At 36.2% G+C, this 26,006-nt stretch overlaps 4 protein-coding genes and 1 long non-coding RNA gene across 8 annotated transcripts; 2 read left to right on the top strand and 3 right to left on the bottom strand.

The window, feature by feature from the left end:
* Positions 1-47: 47 nt before the first annotated feature.
* Positions 48-4,403, top strand: LOC18042824 (serine--tRNA ligase, chloroplastic/mitochondrial). Of its 2 annotated transcripts, XM_006433869.2 has the most exons (10): positions 48-417; positions 505-662; positions 1,234-1,327; positions 1,409-1,557; positions 1,712-1,804; positions 2,059-2,238; positions 2,595-2,761; positions 3,454-3,588; positions 3,692-3,785; positions 3,934-4,403. In XM_006433869.2, the coding sequence occupies exons 1-10, from the start codon at positions 231-233 to the stop codon at positions 4,198-4,200; spliced, it is 1,524 nt and encodes a 507-aa protein (XP_006433932.1). In that variant the 5' UTR covers positions 48-230; the 3' UTR covers positions 4,201-4,403. The 2 variants fall into 2 exon arrangements, with proteins under 2 accessions (XP_006433932.1, XP_024040745.1); XM_024184977.1 differs by lacking the exon at positions 48-417 and having other exon boundaries at positions 573-662; positions 1,227-1,327.
* Positions 4,404-4,468: 65 nt separating this feature from the next.
* Positions 4,469-6,155, top strand: LOC112098479. The gene is made up of 2 exons (XR_002905574.1): positions 4,469-4,870; positions 5,400-6,155. It is a non-coding gene; the product is annotated as an uncharacterized LOC112098479 (long non-coding RNA).
* Positions 6,126-10,179, bottom strand: LOC18040247 (thylakoid lumenal 29 kDa protein, chloroplastic). 3 transcript variants are annotated; one of them, XM_006433867.2, is made up of 11 exons: positions 9,698-10,179; positions 9,529-9,627; positions 9,179-9,260; positions 9,062-9,096; positions 8,879-8,944; positions 8,727-8,767; positions 8,169-8,299; positions 7,937-8,043; positions 7,200-7,337; positions 6,518-6,652; positions 6,126-6,368 (listed from the first exon to the last, which is right to left on the bottom strand). In XM_006433867.2, exons 1-11 carry the CDS (start codon positions 9,800-9,802, stop codon positions 6,258-6,260), a joined length of 1,050 nt encoding a protein of 349 aa, XP_006433930.1. In that variant the 5' UTR covers positions 9,803-10,179; the 3' UTR covers positions 6,126-6,257. The 3 variants fall into 3 exon arrangements, with proteins under 3 accessions (XP_006433930.1, XP_006433931.1, XP_024040666.1); XM_006433868.2 differs by having other exon boundaries at positions 8,208-8,299; XM_024184898.1 differs by lacking the exon at positions 9,698-10,179 and having other exon boundaries at positions 9,179-9,277; positions 9,529-9,611.
* A 93-nt stretch (positions 10,180-10,272) lies between these two features.
* On the bottom strand, positions 10,273-15,372 carry LOC18042064 (O-fucosyltransferase 7). The gene is made up of 12 exons (XM_006433864.2): positions 14,897-15,372; positions 14,622-14,720; positions 14,356-14,461; positions 14,205-14,272; positions 13,402-13,490; positions 13,122-13,302; positions 12,899-13,027; positions 12,667-12,800; positions 12,339-12,552; positions 11,654-11,838; positions 11,454-11,549; positions 10,273-10,844 (listed from the first exon to the last, which is right to left on the bottom strand). The coding sequence occupies exons 1-12, from the start codon at positions 15,065-15,067 to the stop codon at positions 10,691-10,693; spliced, it is 1,626 nt and encodes a 541-aa protein (XP_006433927.1). The 5' UTR covers positions 15,068-15,372; the 3' UTR covers positions 10,273-10,690.
* A 9,514-nt stretch (positions 15,373-24,886) lies between these two features.
* Positions 24,887-25,640, bottom strand: LOC18042063. Its single transcript, XM_006433861.2, has one exon. It carries the CDS (start codon positions 25,594-25,596, stop codon positions 25,078-25,080), a length of 519 nt encoding a protein of 172 aa, XP_006433924.1. The 5' UTR covers positions 25,597-25,640; the 3' UTR covers positions 24,887-25,077.
* Positions 25,641-26,006: the final 366 nt, after the last annotated feature.

Below are 26,006 nucleotides of genomic sequence, written 5' to 3'. Positions count from 1 at the left end.
TAGGAAATACCAAACCACATGGAGGAAAATTTTAGTTCCTAAAGCAAAACACGAAAAAGAAAAGCATTGAATAAAGGAGGAAACACACAACGACGTCGTTACGTGGGTCAGAGTGAAAATGCCTATATTAAAAAAGATAAAACAGAACCCTCATAGTTGTAGTATCTGAGTCTCTCTGCGCGCGGATCCTTACACTGAAAGTGAGCGTGACCCATCCCGTAGGGACTACAATGCAGACAGTGAAGCTCGCTGCAATTCCTGCCGCCTTTTCTTCTTCATGCTTTATGTTCAGGCCAGTAACCAAAACGCTAGGTTTAATTTCCCGCCGTAATCATTCTCAAAAACCTCCATTTCGGCTTCTTGCTAGAGCTTTCTCTGCACCCGCTCTACAAACAATCGACACCACAGATAACAAAGGTTTTTATTATTATTATTATTATTAAAAAAATAATTTTAAAATTGAAATGGACTTTGATATTTTATTTTTATTCTGTTTGTTTGAAGGTGGTGTGGTTGTGAAGCCGCAGTGGAAGGCTGCAATTGATTTCAAGTGGATAAGGGACAACAAAGAAGCTGTTTCCGCCAATATAAGAAATAGGAATTCCAATGCAAATTTGGAACTTGTGCTCGAGCTTTATGAGAAAATGTTGAATGTTCAGAAGGTTAGGTTTCTATACAATCATGTGTTTTGACTATATTGATTATTCATTTCTTGGATATATTTCTGTTAATCATATTTGAACTCTTTAGTTATTGATAAATGTAGCGCACTAGATTTGAAACTCGTCTGCAAGTATAATGTAATACGAGTATTTTCTTGGCTTAAAGAACTACTCTGAATATTCGAACAGGAGTTCCAATTGAACTATATTAGATTTATTAAGTATCTTGAGCTAGGTTTTGATTTCTTTTTTGTTAAATAAATTTATAAACTGTTTAGAATGAGTTTATTAATATGACTTATAAATGGGTGTCAGACTGTTTAAAACCTGAACTAATAGTCCTAATGATGCAATTTAAAGTTCCTCTATTTTTCCTGATGAGACGTATTAGTTGGCTAGTTACTCCATTACCCTAAATTCAAAACCAATGTGGCTATGATCTGAAGTTCATAAGATTTGTTTTATGATTATAGCTCAGGAGAAAAAAGTACTAATAATAAGTCAAACTTATGAAAAAAATATGAACTGGTTTTCTTCTTAGTTTTATCTAATTGTCACTCACAGATAGCAGGAAGTTGATAGGCTTCGTGAGGAAAGAAATGCGGTTGCAAACAAGATGAAAGGGAAACTGGAACCATCTGAGCGTCAAAAACTCATAGAAGAAGGTATGTTTGAATAGTGTCACAGATTTATCATTTCCACGTATTCTGCTACATTCCTTAGTCATCTTTATATTTTGCAATCAGGAAAGAATTTGAAGGAAGGACTTGTGACTTTGGAAGAAGACCTGGTTAAACTCACAGATGAGCTTCAGCAGGAAGCACAGTGCATACCGAATATGACTCATCCGGATGTTCCCGTAGGAGGGGAGGATTGTTCTATAATTAGAAAAACGGTATCTCAATTGTTATGTATTATCATATTTCAGTCCTGATTTATTGTTCCTCGTCTCAATGTATGCAGATGTTTATCCATGGTCATGTGTCCGAGGAGGCATTGATGCAAGCTAGGTTCACACTACTAATTCCCTTTTCTATGTGCTCCTGTAGGTTGGTAACCCCAGTGTGTTTAACTTCCCTGTCAAGGATCACTTTCAGCTTGGGAAAGCACTCGATATCTTTGATTTTGATGCAGCTGCAGAGGTACTCCTTCTATTTATTGTAAGGTTTTAAAGCAGCTCTGATTGTTCCACATAAATCTAATTAAACATTGAGAGGTTTCGAGTCCAAGTTTAATGGTATGGCTAGAGATCCAGAGAGTTGCATTTTTTAGAGGTTGATAAGAATTCTTTTAATGATATTGTAGCTGATTACATTATTTTCTTTTTTATTGAAGTTTACTTGCATTGTGCATCAATTCAAAAAGATAGGATTCAATATTCTCCTTGTTCATACAGGTCAGTGGTTCAAAATTCTATTACCTGAAGAATGAAGCTGTTATGCTAGAGATGGGTCTTATCAACTGGACACTCTCAGAAGTGATAAAAAGGGGATTTACACCTCTAACTACTCCTGAAATTGTAAGATCCTCTGTTGTTGAAAAGTGTGGCTTCCAACCTCGTGGAGCAAATACCCAGGTTTGTATATATTCTACTCATGTATACTCTTATCTAAGAGAAATGCCACCTTATGAAGAGTCTTGGTCACAATATATTCTCCTTTAGACTTTCTGTGGCGAGGTTTTATGTTATGAATCTGATGACAAATTCAAAGTTCGAACCATTATGTCCTTTGACTGGTCACTCCACCAGGTCGTTCAACCTAAATGGTTTTGAGTTGAAGTGTTAAATTTGTGATAACCTAAATATTACTTTAGTTCTTAATATCTGCATGTGATAAGAGCGCAGCCATAGGAAAGTAGATACTCAGAAGAAGGTGTATTTAGTTTGTTGGAGATCAATTTTGTTGATACTTTTGCCACAACGCTCAACAGGTTTATTCTATCGAGGGAGCTGATCAATGCCTCATTGGCACTGCAGAGATTCCTGTTGGAGGAATTCATATGGATTCTATTCTTTCTGAGTCATTGTTGCCTTTAAAGTATGCAGCGTTTTCCCATTGCTTCCGTACTGAGGCAGGTGCGGCAGGCACAGCAACAAGGTAAATTACTAGGGCGCTATTTATCTTTGGTACTCTTGAATAACGAAAAGAAATGAACTTGATAACCAAAATTTTAATCCTCGGAGAAGTGGCATGACAATATTACGCTTATTTCAAGGAATATATGTTACTTTTTCATGAAACTTTCTTAAAACTTTTGTTAAATACAGGCCATAAGTCAGTAAATTCTTGGTTCGTCTAACCCAATCAAATTGGCTGGTATTACATAATGAGTGTCAAAATTTTCAGGACTATTAGGAACAGGGTTGTACTCTCGCTATGTCTATTTTACTGGCTTTCGGTCATTGTGAACTCCTGGCACATGAAAGTGCTTCATTTATGTAAACCTTTACTTGGCATGATTACATATGACTCTCCCTTCTATAAGCTTCTTTCTTTGGAGGTGGAGGTTCTTGAAATACTTCTACATAGGTGACTGTTGAGCAGGTTTATCACGGTACTGTATGATATGAAATTTTGATGATTGATATTCATTAATTACCATGTTGACTACTTTTCTAAATTGCTGCCATATTGTCTAAGTTCATGTATAACCAAATCTACGCCCTGGCAGTTGTAGATAACACTGGTTTTGTGATGTTATACTTGTAAACAACTAGTCTAATTTAAGCTTGTTTGTAATCGTGTCAAATGGAGATCTGAATTTGTAATCTGATGGAATTCCTGAGCAGGGGTCTTTATCGAGTTCACCAGTTCAGCAAACTGGAGATGTTCGTCTTTTGCCAACCAGAGGAGAGTGATTCATACCATGAGGAGCTCATTAGAATTGAAGAAGACCTTTACTCATCACTAGGATTACACTTCAAGTAAGGATAGTCTTCACTATTTTGTCTTTCTGAGTGGACATGGTTTTTCTTGTATTTTTTTCCCCATTTTCTTTTTGTCATAGGCTTTTGCTTTTCTTGGCAGAACTGTAGACATGGCTACTGAAGATTTAGGTGCCCCGGCTTATCGAAAATTTGATGTGGAAGCATGGATGCCAGGCTTGGGACGATATGGCGAGGTATTGCAATGAGATATCATCATTTATTTAAAACCCCGTTGTGCAAGATTGATTTTTGTCTCTCTAATTTTCTTTTTAATGTTTTCAAATAAGTGAGAGTTGTAGATGAGAGGTATTAATCACATATACAATGTGCTTATGCTAGCAGATATCAAGTGCATCAAACTGTACGGACTATCAAAGCCGCAGGCTGGGAATTCGTTATCGCCCTTCGCAACTGTCGTCAACAAATGCAAAAAAGGGTAAAGGGCCAACACGGTTTGTTCACACATTAAATGCAACAGCTTGTGCAATCCCACGGATGATAATATGCTTACTGGAGAATTACCAACAAGAAGACGGCTCGGTTATTATTCCAGAGCCATTGAGGCCCTTCATGGGTGGGCTTGAGCGAATATCTCCAAAATGTAGCTAGAACCATTTATTTCTGTTGCGGCAGGTATATTCATCATGTAGCAATGATCGGGGACATACAAAAATAGAATAATAATAATAATAATAATAATAACGCAGCTAGTTTGACTTCCGAAATATAGAGAAATGATTTTTTTTCAAGTAAAAGTAAAAAAATGATGCTGTGGAATTCTGAAACTCGTAAATTCTCCTTATTCAGAAGATGCGATTACATGTAATTTTGTATCATAAATTCTCCTTATTCAGAAGTTGCGATTGCATGTAATTTTGTATCAATTTACTTTTTCCTTGTTTAGTTATCGTCAAATCAGCCTATCTATCAGTATTTTCGGTTAGCTTGCACGATACGCCTTCTGTTACTTGGTCACGACGTGTATTTGAGAACAGCGGTCTCGTAGTCTTTCTGCGCGGGCACTTCGTTCTTGGTTTCCTCTTCTTGCTTGAGCTTTCTCTGCACCTTCCGTACAAACCACCGAAACCACAGCTCTGTTTCATTTCATCAATCTTGTTATTATTATAATTTGAAAGCTCGAAACGGAAGACTTTTTTATTTTGAAGATGATGAACTCGGGCAAAGAAGCCTGAAATTTATTTCCAGCGGAAAAGAGAGAACAAGGAAGCCGTTGCCGTTGATAATAGCAAATAGGAGTTCCAGTGCTAAGCTCGAGAAGGTTAGGTTTCTTTGTCTTCATCAAATTTCAACTGTCTGTGTTTTGATAAGCTAACTTTATTGTAGGATTAAACAATTACGTGGCTCTAAATGTATTTGTTCGAATTTAATGAATGTTTTCTATGGGAGGGACTATCACTGGCTTATAGTTCACGAAATTTTTCTTATTAATTACAAGTCTCTGAATTTTTCTTTGTTATTGCTCACAAATTTTTCGTTGGATGAAATTCAAGTAACTCGTGGCTTAACTTGAAATGTGTAGAGCAAATCTGAAAAGTTAAAGAACTAATTCGAACCTCGCTTTGTGTTACGTCACAAAATAGTTTTCCCTCAAGAAGACTTTCGGTAGCGTTGCTTTTGTGGTATTAATTTGATGATCGACCCAATGTTTATTGATTTTTTTCCATTTTGAGTTGAGGTTTATAATAACAACTTAGAACTTCTGGGGTCTCCTGCAGCCTTAAAAAAGTAGAGACTCACATTCAAGTTTTTAAGAGCTCATTTTTTGTTGATACATTTCCCATAAACAGGTCTATTATAGGACTGGAACAGATTTATTCCTGGATCACACTACAGAGATTTCTACTATGAATGTTCGAGGTGATTCTATTCTTGCACGGTCCCTTATTTTAACCCCCTTCACATAACGTTTCAATGTGGGCAGATTTCAAGTGCATGACTTTCAACAGCGGGTGGAGGCAAAATATTCTGTATCGCCCTTCAGAACCGTCGTCAACAAATTCTAAAGAGGGTGAGTGCCAGAAAGAAATTGTTCACGCGTTAAAAACAGCAGCTTGTGCAGTTCCGCGGACGATAATATGCATACTGGAGAATTGCCCGAAAGATGGTTTTTTCCTGAGCCATTAAGGCCCACAATGGTTGGGCTTGAGCAACTCCAAAATCCAGCCAGATGATTGTATTATTATTGTACTTGCATCACTTTTGCTGCGAGGAATTGGTATTTTGCGGTAGTCAATTTGTGATACGCTCGGTACTGGAGAATTTACTGCAAGAAGGCGGCTTAATTATTATATTTTGTTCCTCAGCCATGGGGGGCCACTCATGGAAGGGCTTGAGAGTATAGCTGCAAAATCTAGCTAATATACTTGTACCAATAATATTCATTTGTTGTTTCGGGAGTTGTATTCATTGAGCAAATTATTGGGGATATACGAAATAATGCTGCTAGTGTTGGATTCAGGAATAGGAGATGCAAAAGGTGATTGAGAAATGAGGTTTATTTAGGCACTCTTAAATTGATATGTAGAACCTGCGGCATCAATTCCCTACATAAATCTCCAAATTGTAGAGGAATAGCTCTGCTTTACAAAAAAGTTATTGGCGGAATCATTGGCACTTCCGCTCTCGGAACACAGTCCATTTCCTGTCTACAATTTGAGTTTGCCCAATTCAATCTTTTGAGCAGGATATGTGTAAGCCTCGTAATTGATTTGTTGGCCCAGGCTACTTAATTTCGTGAATGTAGTTATCAGATCGACCTGTCAAAGAATCAAACTTGAAAACTGAGCCTAGGAATTAAAATGCATCATGATTTAATTTTCTATATAAAACTAAACAAACACAAGGTTGGCCTTCTTAATGGCCCTGAGTTCTTCTAAAAAATGGAATGGGGATGAAAAAATCTAACCTCATAATCAGTCTGAGACACTGTTTCTCTGCTACGTTGGTATTTCTGAACCCAAGGAGAAACATCTTTATCGGTGGCCAATAAGGCTTCTGTTGCTGCCTGATCAGGACCCAAGAACGCAGACATAACAGCTAGCTGCCGACCAACAAAGGATTTGAAAAGACCCAGATCCATGAGTATTAATCACGACAGCATTAAAAGAAAGAATGCAGGAGTTCCCTCTAGATGGTCATACTGTAGTTAAGGATTTTCCTCCACACACCCATTATCAATGTTACTGCAGGCTTAACATGTAGTAAGACATTTAAATAGTATCAAATGTAAAATCGGATATCTCAATGCCAGAGACGACCATTTGATTGACTATATCGGCAAGCGAAGTAATTTGTATAAATTTATTGAATAACAGGAGTTGCATTAGTGGCCTGAACTAACATATTGAATATAAACAAATATTCTGATGACTTTTGTTGTAGTTTTGAGTCAAACAACAGAGTGTAGTAGGAAAATTTTTCATAAGCCAGACTACTACATTGTTCAAATGAGTCTTGATTTTAACCAAAGTGTAATATGACAGGTATACATTTGACCAAAGGGATTCTCGAAGCTTGCCTCAGCAATTTAATGATGATATAAGACAGAAGAAGAGCAATTATGACAGCAAGTACGATAGAGAAAATACCTGGCGGGGACCAAAGCCAATTGCTGAGAATTTATCTTTCATTTCCTGGACAGTAGCTTTCTCCCACTGGGGAACCCTTCCCTCTGGATCTGGCTCCTGAGCATCTGTCCTTCCAAATTGCTTTTCAAACAGGCCCCACTGTTGATAGAAGAACAATTTTATGCATCATCCATAAGTTCCTCTCAGAGAAAGCTAGAGTGCCATAAAGATCTATGCCAGCAGAAATACAGGCATTCACAACTCATTCAGGTCATACACACTGTTACCATGGTTTACCTTCCTTCTTCTCCCAAGATGTCCATTTTAGGATTTTTAAGTTCCCTTAATTACTTCTCTCAAGGTGGCCATTACAGGATTTTAAGTTCCCTCCTAAAAGCATCGTGGTGATTGTACAACTAATTTTCTCTATAGGTATAGCTTGCATATGTAGACCTTTATGATTCAAAAGATGAAAGGAGAACTTAATGCTTTATAATAAATGGCCCGACGAAGCAACCGCACAGCATAAACGGAGAAACAGAAAATAATTTAAGCAATTTCACCATTAGGTGTTTAGGAAAATTGCCAAAGTGTTTAATACATCCCAGTCAAAGGTCAGAAAATTGCATTTAGTGATTACATTTACAGACTTGGAAGAAAAATTTATGATGGTATGTCAAAGTTAACTGATTGTGGTTAACAAGCTATGCACGTGATTTAAACATACCACAAGAAGCCTAGCATACTGAGAAACAAACCTGACCATTTGAGCCATATGCAGTGTACAATAAGCGCCCTTTCTCTTCATTCCCTCCACATTTGCGGATGGCTGATGCCAAAAATGTTGTCTTAACGGCACTTTGTGCTGCAAAAAGCGAAGAAAATTGAGTTGGGCACTCTATGCTTCTCTCTGTGGACTCCCAAAGAAATTCATAGTAGACAGTCTTAACACGCTACAGCGCTCAAACTTGGCATTTCTAATATTGTAACCTGCATACTGGATGAGATCGGCAAAGGATATTGGTCCACCTTTAGAATATGAATCTATCTCCTTCTTTGCTTCCTCTAACAAATTCATGGCAGCAGAAAGCCCCTTATTTTCTGGTCTGCTTATCTCTGAGCTTCAGCCAACAAAACCAGCAGAAGAAAAACAAGGCAACTTTTTACCAAGCCAAAATTACTGATGCATAATCACAGGAAAAGGGAAAGTTCGATTGCTAAAGCAACAGAAAATTCATGAAATATATATTATCGTATTTGGTAAATCAGGCAAGCATAACTTCCATTCTTCCTATCCAAATGTTTCTGTAAGATGCTGGAAACAATGATCAAACAACAGTAACTAATTATTGGTATTTGAAATGCCAAAAAACGATTTTTAATAAACTGACATCTGGGAAAAGCATAGATTTCTGTATCTTCAGAAGAATATCATAAAGATTTGACTATGATTTTTCCAATGTGCATACATTATTCCATACTCATTTCAAGAAGTGTGAAATTTCAGGTCAAAATTATTTCTGAGATAATGCTTCATGTAGCAAGTACCTGAACCTTATGGATCCATTAGGGCCTCCAGATTTTGTAGCCTACAAACTTAACCAGCAAGACATCAGCTTATTTCCTTCCTTTCTCCATAACAAGTAAAGGAATTTTATGACATCTACAAGGCACTTAAATCTTAGAGGCTTTGTCCTGACCTTATCATAAGTCATGGCATCATTGAGTGCCAAAGTTAGTAGAGATGGGATAAGATCTGGATTTCCCTGAAACAGGTACATTGAAAGAAGTGTTGATGCACATTGATAACATAGTTAGCCTAATTTACTTCTACATACGATGTCCTGATATTCATATAGCAGAAGAACTTGGAATATGCATACCTTGAGAGCAGTTTGGAGAGTCTCCTTGATATTGGCTGGGTAAGAAAAGGATGTAAGCTGTTAATTCAGCAGTTCCTGCTAGTTTAAGCACAATGAAGATGTGTATATGGAACTTACAAATAAACTCCGAACGCTGTCTGCGTTGTATCAAATCAGCAGCACGTGCCATTTCAATTGATCCTGAGCCTGATATTATTTCCTAAGAAGAGACCACAACTGGCAGAAACTCATCATCAAATCATTCTTATTTGTGGTTCCAGACCCTAACAGAGATTCTACGTTGTTTATCCGACAGAACAAATTCGATTTAAATTTGGCAAAAGAGTCTTCTTAGTCAAGCGCTGGCCAAAAATTAAGAGGAGATGCTTCCTCCAATTTGCGATTGATGCAAGGAACAAAAAAACTAGTGCTACATATAATTCATGCATTAGATATAAAGATAAATAGAAGAAAGGGATGGTTCTCACCATGCCAATGGTCGCACCAATGCATTTCAGAATATCCCTTCTACCAAAACCATCTTCAACAGTTATTTGAGTCTCAATTTTATGACAACGTATAGCACCCTGGACGTTGAACATAATTCAGTGAAGTTATAAATAAGCCATATCAATATGAACACTGCAGCAAGCTTACAGCATGAGCGGAGCATCTGGTGGCAACAGTAGAGAAAGCGTTGCGCGATGGGGAAGGAACAATGGGAAGCATAGAAGGAACCGTAGAGAGAAAAGAAGCGCCCATAATGTTGTTTCTCCCAAAAAAGAAAACAAGGGAAGGTTCCGTCTTTCTTTGTTAATGCGCAGACTAGGGAGAGAGAAAGAGCAAGTGTGGCTATACGGGCGGAGGGTGCATGGGACTTTATGAGATTGTGTTATCCAGTCTTTTAATTCTTTTAGGCTGAGCTGGAAATGCTGGATGGGTTCCTGAAATTTCCTAACCTCTGCTACTGCTAAGGTTAACGACTGACCCGAGTTTTGGACCCTTACTGGGAGCCATTAGGCCCATTGCCCAACACCAGATCCTAATACGGATCGTCGAACATATTGTCACTGTTTCACACTTTGTCGCCCAAATTTTGGGGAAAAGTTCTCGGTATGTAGATATGCTAGGGTGCAAAAGATGCAAAACCGATCATACTCATCAAATCCATGTTTTGATAACCTGGAGTGGGAGGCTGACAAGAAACATACTCAATTTTAGTGCAAGAAACGGAAATAATGCTTTGACTGTTATTGCATTCAATCACAAGTGAAATACATTCGTGTAAATTAACATTATTTCTCCAAGTAGCTTTTTACACTATCCTCATATACCCAATGCATGCCTTATCCTTCCCTTTGAAACGTAGCCAAGCTTTCCTAAATCACAATCATATTAATGTGTCTTTCTGATGGAATGACACTGAAACCTCAATGCCTTCGCGATCATATATCTATGCTCTGCACCACCAAGGTTTGTTCTCTTCACCTATATATTGAAGCTATGTAAACTCAAGATATACACAGTCCGCGTCCCCGATGCCAAAGATGGCACAGCCAGCTTGAGAACTTCACTAAATAGTTAAACAATAAGCGCCAATAGCCAACCGCCTAGGGGATCTTTGTATAAGGAAATTGTTTCACATCTTATCTACTTAATAGTAAGTGATGTATTGACATTTAGTGGTTGCCTTCGACATAAACAATCTGGTAATGGGTTAACATAGAAGGCTTCTTCCGAACGAAACCGATCCATGCCCTTTGTTCCCGAGATAGGGCCTTTCCTTTTTCTTGGCGACCCTTGCCTGCAAGACCGAAAGATGAAATACAATTAAATTGGGCGCTAGGTGATTCAACATACCATAATTTTCAACAAATGCGAAGATAGAACACCTTCACCAAAATATTACTCTAATGAATATGAACAGAGACAGGACAGCAGCTGTAGTAGCGGTCCTCACCACCATTAAGCACTGACCTTGTGGACCACAGGTGGTTATCTATAAGCCTACATCTACTCAGGTCACTAATAGAAATATTCAACAATAGCGGTCCCCTCCTAGTTTTCCACCAATTCATTAGAGATTCAACTGTAATTGTTTATGGTCTGAATAACTTATACCATAGGGGAAGACAAATGGAAATGATATGAATTTGACAATCAGACTCCAGAATCACAATAAATATGCATCTAACAAAATATAAGATGGCTTAGAAATCAATCCTCAGAGAATCAAAATAATATAAGTTAATTACCAATCTTCCAAATAAACTAGCAATAGGCAGTCAAGATTATACGACCAAAGGATAAGACGCTTCACATAATAAGTACAACTAATGACATACCGTTTCATATCCCAAAAAGAAAAAAATGACATACCGTTTCATATCCCAAAAAGAAAAAAATGACATACCGCTTTTTGTGAATTTCAATGACCTTATTTGATAGACTTTTTCCTTCTCTGATTGTTCCCAGCTCAATTTTGTCAAACAGCCGAACAAGAGCTTTCCTGATTAACAGTATACAGGAAAAAAAAAATTCAAAAAACAGCAGTCGATGGAAGTCATTACTTGAATCTAGACATTGTCTCGTCCCTAGAAGAAACTGCCTAACCTGTCAGGAGAAATTGTTTTCCTATGTCCAAGAAAACGCCGATGACCTTCAACTGCCCTTGCCATGTTGCCTGAGTATGATGGAATAAACACATCACTTTCAACAGATACAATGTAGTCAAGTGCGGCCATTTGAGATGCATGATTGACAAATGGTTCCAGCTCCTCAACCGATGCCAACTTCTCCTACAAAAAAGCAATCGCAAAAACAAATCAACACACTAACTATCAGCCAAAATGTATAAAAGTTCAATACTTGAGCTGTGAAAATTATAACAAGATAAAAATCACTTCATCTCCTTTGTTTATTGTAAGCAAGAAAGAGAGGGTGAAGAAAATTTGTTAATGATCAGAAGCAAATGGTGAAATTGAATGTTACCACAATGAATTCCACAATTAGCCAATGACTGAAGTTGAATACAGAAGTTCTTCTATCATAACTGACATTACTTGCACGGTTAGGAGATTATCATATGACTAACTGGATTATAATCTTAGATGAGTTGCACATCATGTTTTAACAGAGCACACATGAACATTCTACTGCATTAAGTTTCTATTGCGAGGTTTCACAAGGCCAATGTTCACCGAAAACCTCATAAACTATTCTAGGACTTTACCAAAATCAAGCGCCAGAATTTACTTTTAAGGCAAGAATCACACACAACATCAGACACAAGTAATACCTTACTCATCATTATAGGATAGCGGGTCTGCAGATCGGCCATACGAGCATCACCACCATATATCTCTCCAGCAGCAATATATATCGGAGTGCTTGATGGATATCCTAGAGCAGTAAGAAATATTCCAACCTCCTTTGGAGTTAGGGGGCAATAACCTTTGGATCTCTGTTCCTTGGAATCAATTTCCTTTACTTTCCAGTGGACAGTGTTTTCTCTACGAAGTTTAAAATGAAGTTAAAACGAAAAACATGCATCAAATATCACAAACAACTAATCAAGTGAAGAAGCATCAAATTGAGCATTTAAGTCATCACTAGTCAACTCAGACCTTATTGTCCTTAGTTCGTCTGCCTCAACAAGAGATAAATCATGTGTGCATCCACTAAAGGCAAGCATGTCCTTCTCATATCGCAAATGCAGTGCAATATAAGGACCGTAAGACCTCATCCGATCCACCAACAACTACAATGAAATAAATTTTTCCCACATCTAATTGCATAGGTCACAAGAAGTATAGCACTAAAAAAGAATCAAATGAAAATTCAGGACTAATTGTTTACTTTCCCCATTGCCTCAATTTGAGGGGCAAAACGAAGGGCTTCATAGCAAGCACGGCAACGCAGCTTCTGAATATCCAAAGGTAGATTGTTATTCGCTAGACGAGAATCAGATTTTGCAGCTCGAATAATCTACAAAGAATCATGTGAGTATCAAGATGATCACATTTGGAATTCTACACAAAGCTGCAACCAGAAAACTGGTGAAGAATTTCAATACACACACCTGATAATCCTCCCACATGCTAGCTATCTCACCCTCATAGTAATCCATACCAGACCAGCTTCTGAAATGTTTAACTGCTCTCGCAGCCGTACTGAGTTCCTTAGGAACCTTTTTTATGACTTTCACATCATTAGCCAAAGAGTTAATGAAATGATCTTCATCAAAAACATCAGAAAAGTTGCTGCAGACAAAGAAAGTAGAAAACAGACCACGCATTTCAATCATTAAGAAATTGATGCAGAGACAAATAGCTAACTTCCAAAATGGGAAAGGGAGGAACCTAGAATCTTGCCAAAATGACCGTTTATCAAGCTCTGGAACTACAAGAGTGGCATTTATGATACGAGCTACTGCTACCATGTCGCATATCTGCGAGTCAAACATTTAGACTATAACTCAGCTCCCAATAATAGCCACAAAAAAATATTTTTTAACAAAGCAATTGACACAAAGCAAGAAGCAACAGAAACATAAGTTAGAAAAACTACATTTTTTATAGTTATCGAACCAAAGACGCACCAATCAACTAAACTAACACCTTTTGCATTTAAAATTGTCTAAAATACTATCAACAGAAGAAGGAAATGTAGCAGGAAAAGCAAACCAATTTCAAGCGGTAAGCACATAGATGGTTAATGAGAAAAGTAGACTGAGTAAGCACAACAAAATAACATGTCTAGTTCATCCAATCTGACACTCACAGGTAGGACACCGGGTTATGCTTATGCCTGTGTAACTAATAAAATATGAATACAATACATTCACACTTTTAGTTCTAATGATAATAATAATGAAATTAAACTAAAATGGAGAAATATAAAAAGAAGCATCATTAGTTTCTACTGTTCTGTTTTAACCAAAGTTTGGATCAATTTCCAAAAATATGAAAATGAATAAACATTAAAACAGAACTCAGAATCTGGCACCATAACAAGTCAAAATGGAATCATTCACCGAAGCATTCCAGGTGTATATTTTGTAACTTCTCAATTCACCAACCAGAAAATGAAGAGCTTTCTCGCCATGGGATAATTACACAGACAAAACGAAAAATTATGCATAGAAGAAAACAAAAATACAAACCCCAGCACGCATCTGGTTGAGTCCACCATTTGTATGAACCAGAAGATATCCACGGGACTCCGTAGGAGCTAATAAAAAAACCAGTAAATTGGTAAATAATCACACAAGACACCACATAGACCAAAAAAAAAAAAAAAAACTGTTTGCTTACATGTATAATTAGAACTAGGTTCCACACATGGCACAAAATCACGATTTGAAGGAGGCTTCCACAGCTTAACGATATTCGAATTTGAATTCCCACCAGTAACATCCAACTGTCAAATCTAAAGGAGTGAAAAACATGAAAGAGGCATGACTGCTTCGAATAAAAAATTTATAATCCTACATTCATTCTCTAATTTTCATTTCTTTCCTTTTTGTTTTCTGTTTTCATAGAGGAAAAAATTAATAATAGAACAAATTAAATATGAAAACCTTGCGAGAAGGTAACGGAGTTTGGGACAAATGAGGCGGAGCTAGTTCTTCAGTCCAGCTTTGCTCTGTGCTCAATATTTGGTACTTGATTTCGTGTTGCTACAAGAATTTTATAAAACAACAAATAAAAGCATAAATCAAATCACACAATCAAAAACTAAAAATAATAATAATAGTAGTAGTAGTAGTAGTAGTAATAATAATAATAATTTATTTTTTTTAATCTGCGGAAAGAGAGAAATGAAAAATTAAGGTAATTAGAGAAAGAGAGAGACCTGAGTAATAGTGGGGAGCTTGTAAGGATCAGCGAAGTCCGGCACTTTAAAGGAAGGAAAAACGGGCACGTGTACGTGCACGGACAGCAACGCCACCAGCGCTATTACGCATATGGCGCACGTTAGCATCTTCCTCAGCAAAACCACCACTCGTCTCCTCCGCCGCTGCATCTTCCTCTCTTCAATTTAACAACTAAGCGGCACACACACTCTCTCTCTCTCTCTGATGTGAAATGCAACGCAAACTGAGTGAAGTTTAAACGACGACGCGTTGACAAAATTTTCAAAAAAAGAAAGAATTTAGGAGATCACAACTGAGCCGGAGTGTCTGTGTCTCCTCTCCACTCCAGATTCTGTGCTTTCAATGGAGACGAAAGACAGCGGTCGGCTGTTCTTGTATCCTGTATGTACCTCCTTCTTGTTGACAGTTGCCACTTTGCTTTGGTTTTGTTTTGTTTCAGTTACTAGGCCTCCACTTATATCAAATTAACAAAATGGAATTATCAAAGTCAGAAACAAAAAAGGAATTATTAAATTGCGGATCAAAATTAATAAGACGGGCATAATTAAAAGGTTAAATAAATTTTGTTTTTTTTAAAAAAAAAAAAAAATTGATCTCGTACTGAGGAGTGAGGCGAACCCCTTGTGGGCCCGGGACCGTAATGCCCAGATCTCACCGTAATTTTTAAAGGTTTTGAACCCGTTATGAATCACTCCCTTGTTTGGTTTTCGATTTAAAAAAAAAAAAAAGGGAACGATCTTTCGCAATTTGGTTGGTTAAAACTTATTGTACATTGTTAATCTCGTTGAAAATGGCATTAATGATATGATAAGATTTAACATCTTAATTGAAAAATACTACACTATTTAGTAATATTAGATATTAGCATAATGGCAGGCTAGATAAGTAATTTTCTGAGTTGCATGTGAGCCTTGATTGAGAGAATATGTAGTTTTCATTTCAAACTTTTTTTTTTTTTAATCTTATCATTCAAGTTCAATCACAACAGAGGTTAATAAATTAATTTAGAGTGTATTCGGCTTAACGTTGATTCAAATTCAATAAGTTAAATTTTATAACACGTGACTTAAAATAAATCTTTTAAAATATCACATTGGAAGTATAGGAACATTGATTAATTTAAAATGGTAAGAATAATTTTGGAAATTTAAAAAATCGTTACCAGATTCTTGCAAAATTACCAAAAATACAAATGCAAAAAGAAAATTTCCATTTATTTGATCTGACTGAAATCTGTATGAGGATAGTTTAACTGTTTAAGAAAATAGCCCAAAAGCTTCTAGAGGGGTATTGGTTTTTTTTTTTGGCCTTTTTCTTTTCTTTGAATAGCAAGAGAAAATCTAAAAATTATTTTAAAAGTGAGAAACTAAACAAAGTGATTAAGTTAATTCGCCTTTGCGGACTTTATGATTCGTGTGAATGGATTATTAAAATACTGAAATTATTCCCGTGTGCTTTTGACTTTAAGGTTACTCTTTCATGTAAATAAATTAAATTAAAATAACACAAGAGAAGATTTTTAAGGGGTTTGGGTTGACGGTCGGCCTAATTACACTGAACTATCTTAATTCAAAGCTGCAGAAGCAAATTTTTAAGTAGTGTGGATCTCAAGAGGAACAGAATTCATTAAAAGGATAGCATGCATGTGCGGTGCCAGCCACCATTTTAAGGGCTGGGGTGTGGTTGTGTACACAATTGTATCTGGATTTTATTAGCTAAAATTCATCTTCTATCTATCTATCTATAGAAAAACGAACCCCTTTCTATTTTTCTTTCTTCTTTCTCTTATTTTGAGCCAAATACAAGAGTAACAATAGATTTGGCTTTGCTGTGTCAGGTACCGAAATGGCAATATGTGAAGTTTGCGTCAATGGTCAACATAAGTATACGCAGCCGACGGCTCTCTCGATGCCGACTAGATTGGAATGAACTGTTGAAGATCGAAGAAGACAAATGGCTCTTTCATTTCTTGTGACACCGACCTCATTTGTTTTTTTTTCCTGCTCTTTTTTGGTAGCTTCCAGCTCAGAAACACACTGGGTAGACAAAATACCAAATGTGAAAAGACAACAAATAATCAAGCGAGTTTAATGTATCTCTCGTGACTTTAAAAAGTGTGATTGGTCTGCATTAAGGGATGAAGTTAAGGGGAACTATCACATAGCTTCCTCACATTTTGTGAATTTTCAAAAAACTATACAACGTTTTGAAAGATATCTTGGAGATCAATAAACTTTATTGAATTACTACCTAACTAGATGATTTTTTTTTTTAAAAAAAAAAATGTACCAGTCAACCAACTATTTTTTCACTTAAAGTTGAGTCGCTAAGAATAACTGAAGTAGTTTAATTACATAAACATTTTCATTCATCGCCTTCACATTACCCTCTCGAACACCGCCACAACTATCAATTAGTGTTACTAAATTTGCAAGCATATTATGAGGCGCAGAATGAAAATATAAAAGAAAATTATTGATTTTGCTCCTATGATGTCATAATTTTGTTAACGGTGTTGATGAAAAAGTAATTCAGTGATATAATTAAGGAGCCCTAACCTATATGTGTGTGTGTGTGTGTTAAAGTATTAAATACTTCTTGTCTATATATTTTTTCTTTATTTATATCTCAAATGATCATAAAATTTCATCTCATTTCCCTCTTAATGACACTCAAACCCAATACCTTGTCCTAAGGGAGGCTAGGATATCTATATTTGAATATTTGTTAATAATAATAATAATAACAGTTGGGAAAATTACAAAAATAACCCAAATTTTATTTGTAATTTTCACAATTGGCCCTCCAAAGTTTTTCCTATCATAATTAGCCAAACACAAGGTTTCTTCCCCAAATTACCCTTGTCTATCAAACCAAACACAACTTTTCTTCTCTCTCTTTATCAAAGCAAACACAACTTTTCTTCTCTCTCTTTATCAAACCAAACGCATCCTTTCACTCTTAAATCATCAACGGCAAACAGCAACCGCAAACGACGACGAACAACAATAAAAGTGAACTTCGATCAAATGCAGCCGAATCCATCCGGATCCAACACCAATCTGACAAGATTCTAACAAAGTGAAGTAGAGTCAACTTGATTTCATGCGACAAAAGAGTTTCAGTGCGATTTTATGTTGTGCGACAGGTTGTCTGTCGCATCAACTTCACGTTAAAAAACAAAAACAAATTGTAAGTTGCATGTCGCACTAAGTTCCATTTTTTTTTTTACGTGAAGTTGGTGCGACAGGCTACCTGTATCCCAGATCATGTGCGACAGGCTACCTGTCGCCCAAATCATGTGCGACAGGCGTGCTATCGCACCTGATTAGGCGCGATGCCTCCCGGCACTAAGCCCACGCCAAATTCAATCTTCACCCATGCACCACACCAACAACTTCAACCATGCCATCAACATAACAAACACTTCAATCTTCACTCACCATCACCAACACAACAAGAAAACCACAACATAAAAGAAGAATAGAAAATAGAACATGCTTCAAAATCTAGGGTTTTTAAACTAATCTTTTATTTCAGATCTTGACCGACAACTTCAACCATGCCATCAACATCACAAACACTTCAATCTTCACTCACCATCACCAACACAATAAGAAAACCACAACATAAAAGAAGAATAGAAAATAGAACATGCTTCAAAATCTAGGGTTTTTGAACTAATCTTTGATTTCAGATCTTGACCGAAATTTTAGTGATGTTGGCTGTCGAGAATGGACTCCAGGAAGACATCGGCGATGAGTGACCATCTTGGGAGAGAAATCGTTGGTTAGAGAGAGAGAGAGAGAGAGAGAGAGAGAGAGAAGAAGAAGTTTGGTGAGAATGAAATGGGTATTTTCGATACTTGAGAGAGTTTTTGGCTAATGTTGATAGGAAAAAATTTAGAGGTTAAATGTGAAAATTATAAAAGTTTTTAAGTTATTTTTGTAAATTTTCCATAACAGTTACATGTGTTATATTTTTATTAAATTAAAATCCTCTCATTAATATGATGCGTACGCATGAATCTATTCAAGGTCATTGATTGAGCTCTCTTCATCACCAATTATTGGGTTTTTGATCTAAACCTAACAGTGAAGCATAAAAGTCATAATTCGTGTCCATGAACGTACTCTTTTTTTTTCTTTTTTCTTTTTTGGGGGGAGAAGGTAAACGTACTTATTAGTTATTCGTAAGGTCCCTATGTCTTCTATTTTTGTCACATTCACTAAAATTTTAAAAATTGTGATTGCAATGACCTCCCAATAAATAATCAATTGGTACCCAATTCTTGGCAATGGCATGGGCTTGGCAGCTTTTTTTTTTCCCCCTTTCCTTTTTTCTGATCAACTGTGTGCAAGCTAAAAATATTGTTCGTAAGGATTAATTGTTAGCTTGAAATAGCTTAGATTGTGCGGTGAACATTGTTATCGGATTGGGTGACCAAATTTGACTGAAACAAAAGCTCTCATCACACTGCTCTTTACTTTCAGATGCTTACATGCAAAGAATTCTTGTCACAGATAATACGATAACGCCAGACAAAAACACACGAAATTGCAATTTATGAAGGATTGTCTCATAACAGCCAGCCTTATATTCCCAGTTCCCACAGGCTATCCCTTGATAACAATTAGTAGATAAATATAGGCTAGTAGCTTTTTGAAATGTATTGGTTTAAAAAATAGTTATGTAGATTCAACAACATTCTATTTTGATGACAAACCATTGTATTAAGAAAGGAAAATGGTAGGTCAACCAAATATTGACCTAATACTATCATCTACTAATTTAATAGTAGTTCGATAATAAACCACGGAAAGAAATTTGAGCTATCGCATATATTAAGTTAATTTTTAAATATTTAAAAATAAATTTAAATTATTTTAAATATAAATTTCTTTAAACATATAGTTAATATCGATTTGAGAGATTTCAATAAATTTTCAATATATTCGAGAGATTGCATTGTTCCACAACGGACGGCGACTAAGTTACAATATATGTAACTTACATAAATGTCTAATGAGTTTCTCGTAATTCCTTAGTTGTTTGGCCAATAACAATTGAGCCATATAAAAAAATTACTTATGAGTTGACGTAAGTTATATCATATGTAACTTAACAAGACCCTCAGAATAGCTATGCGGAATATTAAAATAGAATTTTAAACTATAATATTAGTAGCTTAAAAGTCTAAAGCTTTTCTCTAATTAGGATATTCTTACTTTGATGTCCTTAAAATATAAAAAATATTTATTTTAATACATTAAATTTTTTTTGTGTGTTAGTGTATTGAAATCAATATATTTTAAAAAAAGTCAAAGAGTTAAAATTGTTAGTAGATAAGTTCGAATTATTTCAAATTTATAAATAGCAGCGATCAACACTTGCCGGAGCTGAAGAAAATAAACTGAAATTAGATTCAAGAGTGAATATGATAGAGTCTGGGCTGGACTCTGGAGTGTGGAGTCACATGCTTATCTTCATCCTCCTCCTGCCCACCTTTACTATTCCCATTTTGCCTCCAAACTTTTATCAATTCCCCAACATACCCTTCACGCTTCCTTTCATTGACAAGCTCACCGATGAAGAACCACATCCCGGGCGCCGCTACTACTTCTCGTTCCCTGTTACTGCTGCTTGCCGCCGTCGCTTCTCGTATCGGACGTATCAATTAGATCCCATTATAAATAAATTAAAAATAAAAAGGAAAAGAAGGGGTCACATGAAATTTGACAGACAAAAAGACAAAATGAGAAGTATATTACCCCTGTGGCAACATAAACGGGGTTCTTTTTTCTAAATCTATTAATAACATTTTCACTTTAGCAAACTTATTATTACCGAATTTTTTTTTAAATATAATATTAAGAAAATGACCGCAATTTGTAGACCTACAGAATTACAAGTCTGCGCCTTTATTAACACAACCACCCTTGTTTGTTTTTTTTTCTAATTATTCTCATTAAGTTCATTTCAGGGGCGACTTTTGACGTGTTTAATAGGTAAGGCATCAGTATCACAATCCAACATGAGCCACGTGGCTTGCAATTTACGGCCAAGCGAGATTGTGACTTGCGGAAATGCTGGTACCTGTTTGGTTTGAATGGAAGAATCAAGCGGCAGTGGAGTGGCCACTTTATCGTGGCATCGCACGTGGCGGATGATTCTATCATATCGTGGTGACATAATATAAGCATCAGGTGGGTCCCTTGTATTTCGCATTCACTGTCACGCCTCCTTTCAAGGCGAAACATTGCCGTCAAGAAAAGAGCAGGGCACATGCACGAGCAAACGCAATTCCATTGTGATGCCTTGTGACGCGGGAGGATTACAACGGTCGGTATTTTAGGTTAAATTTTGTAAAACTAAGGAAGTGATAATTTTCTATGCTGCCATTGCTTTGCGTGATCTTCACTGATTTCCCTCAACTATTTCCAACCCACGTATAGATGGACTTTTTTTTTAATCTAAATTAATACTAATCTTCCTTCGACTAAACGTTTGATTCTTACCATCAAGGATAATTTCGTAACTTAATAAAAATTTGATCAAATTTCTTGAAATTAACTTGAATATACGATTAAATATTTGAGTAATGGAAGTTCTATCAAATTGTTCTCTTCTCTATATTTTTCTTGTATTTATTTAGTTTTGGTCTATCATTACGTGAGTTTATTTGAAGACATCATGTAATTAAAATTTAATTTAATGCAAATATGAATATAAAAGAGTATATTTTTTTAATATTATATGACTTATGTCATTAAACAAAAACTTCCTTTGTGACTCTAATTGTTTAATTTTTACATGAATAAAACATCATTTTTATTCATTATAGGTATTAAATTTCGATCCTTTTTTTTTAATTTCTTTTATAATTGTTTACTAAAATCCATGTGTGGGTTGAAGATAGTTGAGGAGGGCATTAGTGAAGTTGCCCCATTACTTTCGATGGACTTGCTGTCGTTGACGATGATTATAAGGGGGTCAGCAAAAACTAAAGACTCTGAAAGTGAAGTGATCAATTTTGAAGAGGAATTGGAAGTTAAGGTCGCCACTCACGTAGTGCGCACGATAAGCAGGGAGTCAACTGAAAAATCATGGACACCATAAATCAGAATTAGCATCATCATCAGATTTTCTAAATGAGTACTAAAACCTTAAACAAAAAGTTTGGTATAATGCAACAGTAAGTGTTGGTACTCGTCATGATTTATTTCCATAATCATCTTTTGCTTTTATTAAACGATTAGTGGTATGTGTTGATCTAACTGATAATTTAAAAAAAAAAATTCAAGAGATTTCAACTCCCCTCGTATAAATCGAAGAAATTTATCTTTCATTTTCTTTTTTTTTTTTAAAAAAAAAGAGCAAGTTAGTTGTTGTTGGAGGTAGTGAAAGAATTAGGCTCTTGATCAGTGGGAACAGACCGACCCATTAAACAAATCATGATTGCAACCAAGACCAATGTGCAAAAAACCTTTTTTTTTTGTTTTTTGGTTCTCATTTAGAATAATTACAGGTTGTTTAGACTACTAGAAGAACCCATTGGCTTTGCTCACCTAACTTCAAGCAAACAAAAGAATAAACTATGAAGCATCAGAGAACAAGCGAACTTTGAAATAATAAACAAAAATACGAAAGGAAAATAATTGGTGAAGAAGGAGATGCTGGGAGTAGGGGCTCTAGAATTTTGGATGTGGGAGTTGGGACAATGAGAGTGCGGTGGTGTTGGGTTAATTTATTTATTTTTCAGTGGAAGTTCTCAACATCTACTTTTGTTAGCGTTGAATTGCCTGCGGCCCGTGGGTGTGGTGTGGATTCAGCAGCCAACCGTGAGCTGCCAACGGCTCTGGGACCAAACCCATTTATGAATTGAAATGATGATTCCCAAATAATGTAATGCTGTTGTATTATTAACCGTTATTTGATTTATTGTTAGTTACTGTCATTTCATTATTCAAGAAGTGGGGTTTCGGTCCTTATTCGTCAATGAGGGTTCTTCAGCTCGCTGGACTTAGCGTAGGAGTCCGCAGTGCGTGCATAACATAATATTTGGTTTCTAATATCATGTTGAACTATTGAAGGACCCATATTGGACGAAGACGCCATACAACTCCTTAGTTAGATCTGCATTTTTTTTTTCCAATGATAATCTAATCTCTTCCAAATTTTTGTGTGCGGAGTGCAAATTTCAAATCTATGATTTTTAACGCGAGTTCTTGTTATCCCAGCTAGATGTAAAGCGAATAAACCAAGACTGTTTTTGAGACGAAGCTTTTTGAATCCGTGCTGAAACATATCTCAATCTGTCAGCTAGATACTAAGCATAAAATTAATTTGATTGAAGAGACAAGTACACTCTACAGAGGATGGACAGGAAGCTAGCAGCAGCAAGTTAGGCCGTCTACATCATTACGACTTAAGAGATGAGAAATGCGGAAAAGAAAGGAGAAAACTACATCTAAAATCTCAACTAACAGACCCCGATTCAGCTTACACTGCATTAAATCCAGCCCAAATGAATTCAACTCGGCAGCTTCATTTGGGCCAATTGCCCCACAATCGGGAGAACCCATCTCAGATTCGCGTGTACGCACCACATCCATTTCTTTGTTTGATATGTAAACGTGAAAATAATTGTTGACATGAGGTTGAGACACAATAATCAATTTTATTCCTTCCTCATTCTGTCTTGTAATTCATTAATTAATCCAAATTTTGATAAGATATAGGGTGATTAGCAGTTCGCGGACCAAAAAACGCAGCAACCAACAAAAAGTAGAAAGTATAAAAGGAGGCACCAATTAAATCCTAAACAATAAATTATTTGTCATATATACCATGCAGCAAATATCACCTTATAATTAAGTGATCACATGAAATGATAGACGACGACCAAGATCTTATTGAGAATGATAGCCCATTTACCAGCATCTTGATTATTACCGATTATCATGCTATCAAAATAATGGTTATTTATTTAAAAATTCTACACAAGGAGCAGAGTCAACAAAGTATATGCCCTAGAGATACCGTATCATACCCTCGAGAACAAGCAAACTTCACATTTAGAGAAGTTGGAGTCAATGGTGGAATTAACTAGCTGGCTAATCTTATATTGTCAAATATGTCGGTAGCCATTCCAAGGAGTTTGATCAAGTATATAATATTATAAACATATAGAGATGTTAAATATTGGTAATAACAAGTGCATGAAGTATCCATGAAATGCATCGTTTGATATTTTTCCCTTTATTAAAAAGATTGGTGCAAGCCTCAGCAAGATCATCATCGTGTGAACTAATAATTATGGCCTACCTGTAAACTTATTTAATTCTTCCATGCTTTCTTTTTCCCCCCTTCCAACGCACGAATTTGAACAAATATAAATCCAGAATATAAAAAAAATGTAATTGTCAAGAACTTGATCTGGGCAATTTGCCAGCTGTCAATTGATTTTATCGATTTTCCAGTGCCAGCGTGACTACAGAGTGAGCTTTTAAGCTCGAGGGCCTAAGCTAGGAAGCTGCTAAGAATTTGGTAATGATTTATTTAATCGGCTGTCCCACAGCCACCGGCTTTCCAAGTTTGATTCAGTCTTAAAGACAACCAAAGGTTCAAAGTTAGACTTGCTGAACGTGAAGTTAAACGCAAGTCACAGACTTGAAATTTTCAATCTCATGAAATTTCGTGGATCCGGGGTCAGACCCAGACCCATTGGCCACTGTCCTACCCCAGCCCAGTTGCCAGAATGTTTCTTCGCTGTTACATGTGGAAATTTTTGTCTCATCATTTGACGCAGACAACATTAAACAACCCTTTTTATATACAAATCTTAACTATTAATGAACAAAATATAAAATAAATAGACAAAAAAGGGATCTTGTGCTAATAGTTTCTCAAGCACAAAATTATAATCATCAGTATAGTTTAAAGGGATTAACAGGAAATGAGCAACTTTTCCTTCATAATATTCCCACTACAGATCCGTACATATGTATAAATGTATATACATAAAAAAAACCTCCTAATTTTTCTTTCTGCTTGCTTTATATATAAATATACATATATTTGAGAGCTACATTCTAATCTATCAACAAAAGAAAAGAAGAAAATAATAAAAAAGAATGATCGTAATAAATGAAATCAATTAGCTAGTAGTAACGACCTCTCTCATGGTTCTTGAATGAACCAAGCCCTGATCAGCGTTCTTCTTGTTTCTCGGCCGAAATAACTTAGAAAAGAGCCCATTTTTCTTCTTCTTGCTTTCACCTTCTTGATTTCTCACCCTTGGAACAAAAGACACTAACGATCTACTTTTAGTTAACACATTATTCTTGCGACTGCCAAACAACAAAGTTGACAAAGAATGCTTTCCCTGATGATCCGTAGTAGTAACACTATACTTATTAAACACTGGAGAAGAACAAGAAGAAGCCTCAGAAGAAGAGTAGTAAGACGATAACGATGAGGAAGAAGAATAACAACAAGAATCCAACGTATTGCGTGATGACGAGCTTGAAATAGCCGCTAGTTGAGAGAGCTTATCCCTTAAACAAAGAGAACAAACCCCTGGTGATTGCTTGTGTTTAGGATGCTTCCTGCACTTGATCACCGTAGTATCATGCTTTGATTTTGATGATGGTTTTTTGAACATTAGGGTAGCCATTTTGGTAAAAAAAAAACTCTTTTGGGTTCGTTTTTTGTTTTCGTTTATGGCTGCACTATTTATAACGGTGGGTGCAAACGTGTAAGGTTCATTTCCATGAACCGTCATGGGAGCTTCTTTGGGTTTTCTTAAAAAACAAAAGTCATTTTGACAGGTTATGCAAAAGTTTGAAAAGTTATTTGGGTAGTATGCGTGTGTTGAGTGTGTGTGTGTGTGTGTGTGGACGGTTTTGATAGGAACAAGAGAGCACTGTGGGGCCAAGAGTGAAGATTGAGTCAGTGGCTTTGATGGTTAAAGTAATTCGGTTCGAGCGTGGAGTTGGGGTATGGGATAATCAAGGGCGGCGCGGAAAATTAAGCGTTCGCGCAAAAAATTAGTAAAAAGGGCAGGCGTTGACACCGTCAAGGCTT

Source organism: Citrus clementina, unplaced genomic scaffold (genome assembly GCF_000493195.1).
Source record: "Citrus clementina cultivar Clemenules unplaced genomic scaffold, Citrus_clementina_v1.0 scaffold_5, whole genome shotgun sequence".
NCBI classification, from domain to species: domain Eukaryota; kingdom Viridiplantae; phylum Streptophyta; class Magnoliopsida; order Sapindales; family Rutaceae; genus Citrus; species Citrus x clementina.
Note: the sequence above shows the minus strand (reverse complement) of the source record. Positions and strands in the feature narration are given on the sequence as shown.

Coding starts and splice junctions, on each gene's coding strand:
- LOC18042824 (XM_006433869.2), top strand. CDS start 231: ATGCAGACAGTGAAGCTCGCTGCAATTCCTGCCGCCTTTTCTTCTTCA. Junction 3,589..3,691: donor TCACTAGGATTACACTTCAA/GTAAGGATAGTC, acceptor TTTTCTTGGCAG/AACTGTAGACATGGCTACTG. Junction 3,786..3,933: donor GCTTGGGACGATATGGCGAG/GTATTGCAATGA, acceptor TTATGCTAGCAG/ATATCAAGTGCATCAAACTG.
- LOC18040247 (XM_006433867.2), bottom strand. CDS start 9,802: ATGGGCGCTTCTTTTCTCTCTACGGTTCCTTCTATGCTTCCCATTGTT. Junction 9,628..9,697: donor CCAGATGCTCCGCTCATGCT/GTAAGCTTGCTG, acceptor TTCAACGTCCAG/GGTGCTATACGTTGTCATAA. Junction 8,044..8,168: donor CGATCTCATCCAGTATGCAG/GTTACAATATTA, acceptor CGCTTTTTGCAG/CACAAAGTGCCGTTAAGACA.
- LOC18042064 (XM_006433864.2), bottom strand. CDS start 15,067: ATGCAGCGGCGGAGGAGACGAGTGGTGGTTTTGCTGAGGAAGATGCTA. Junction 13,303..13,401: donor TCATTTTGGCAAGATTCTAG/GTTCCTCCCTTT, acceptor CTTTGTCTGCAG/CAACTTTTCTGATGTTTTTG. Junction 11,550..11,653: donor AAAACAATTTCTCCTGACAG/GTTAGGCAGTTT, acceptor ACTGTTAATCAG/GAAAGCTCTTGTTCGGCTGT.
- LOC18042063 (XM_006433861.2), bottom strand. CDS start 25,596: ATGGCTACCCTAATGTTCAAAAAACCATCATCAAAATCAAAGCATGAT.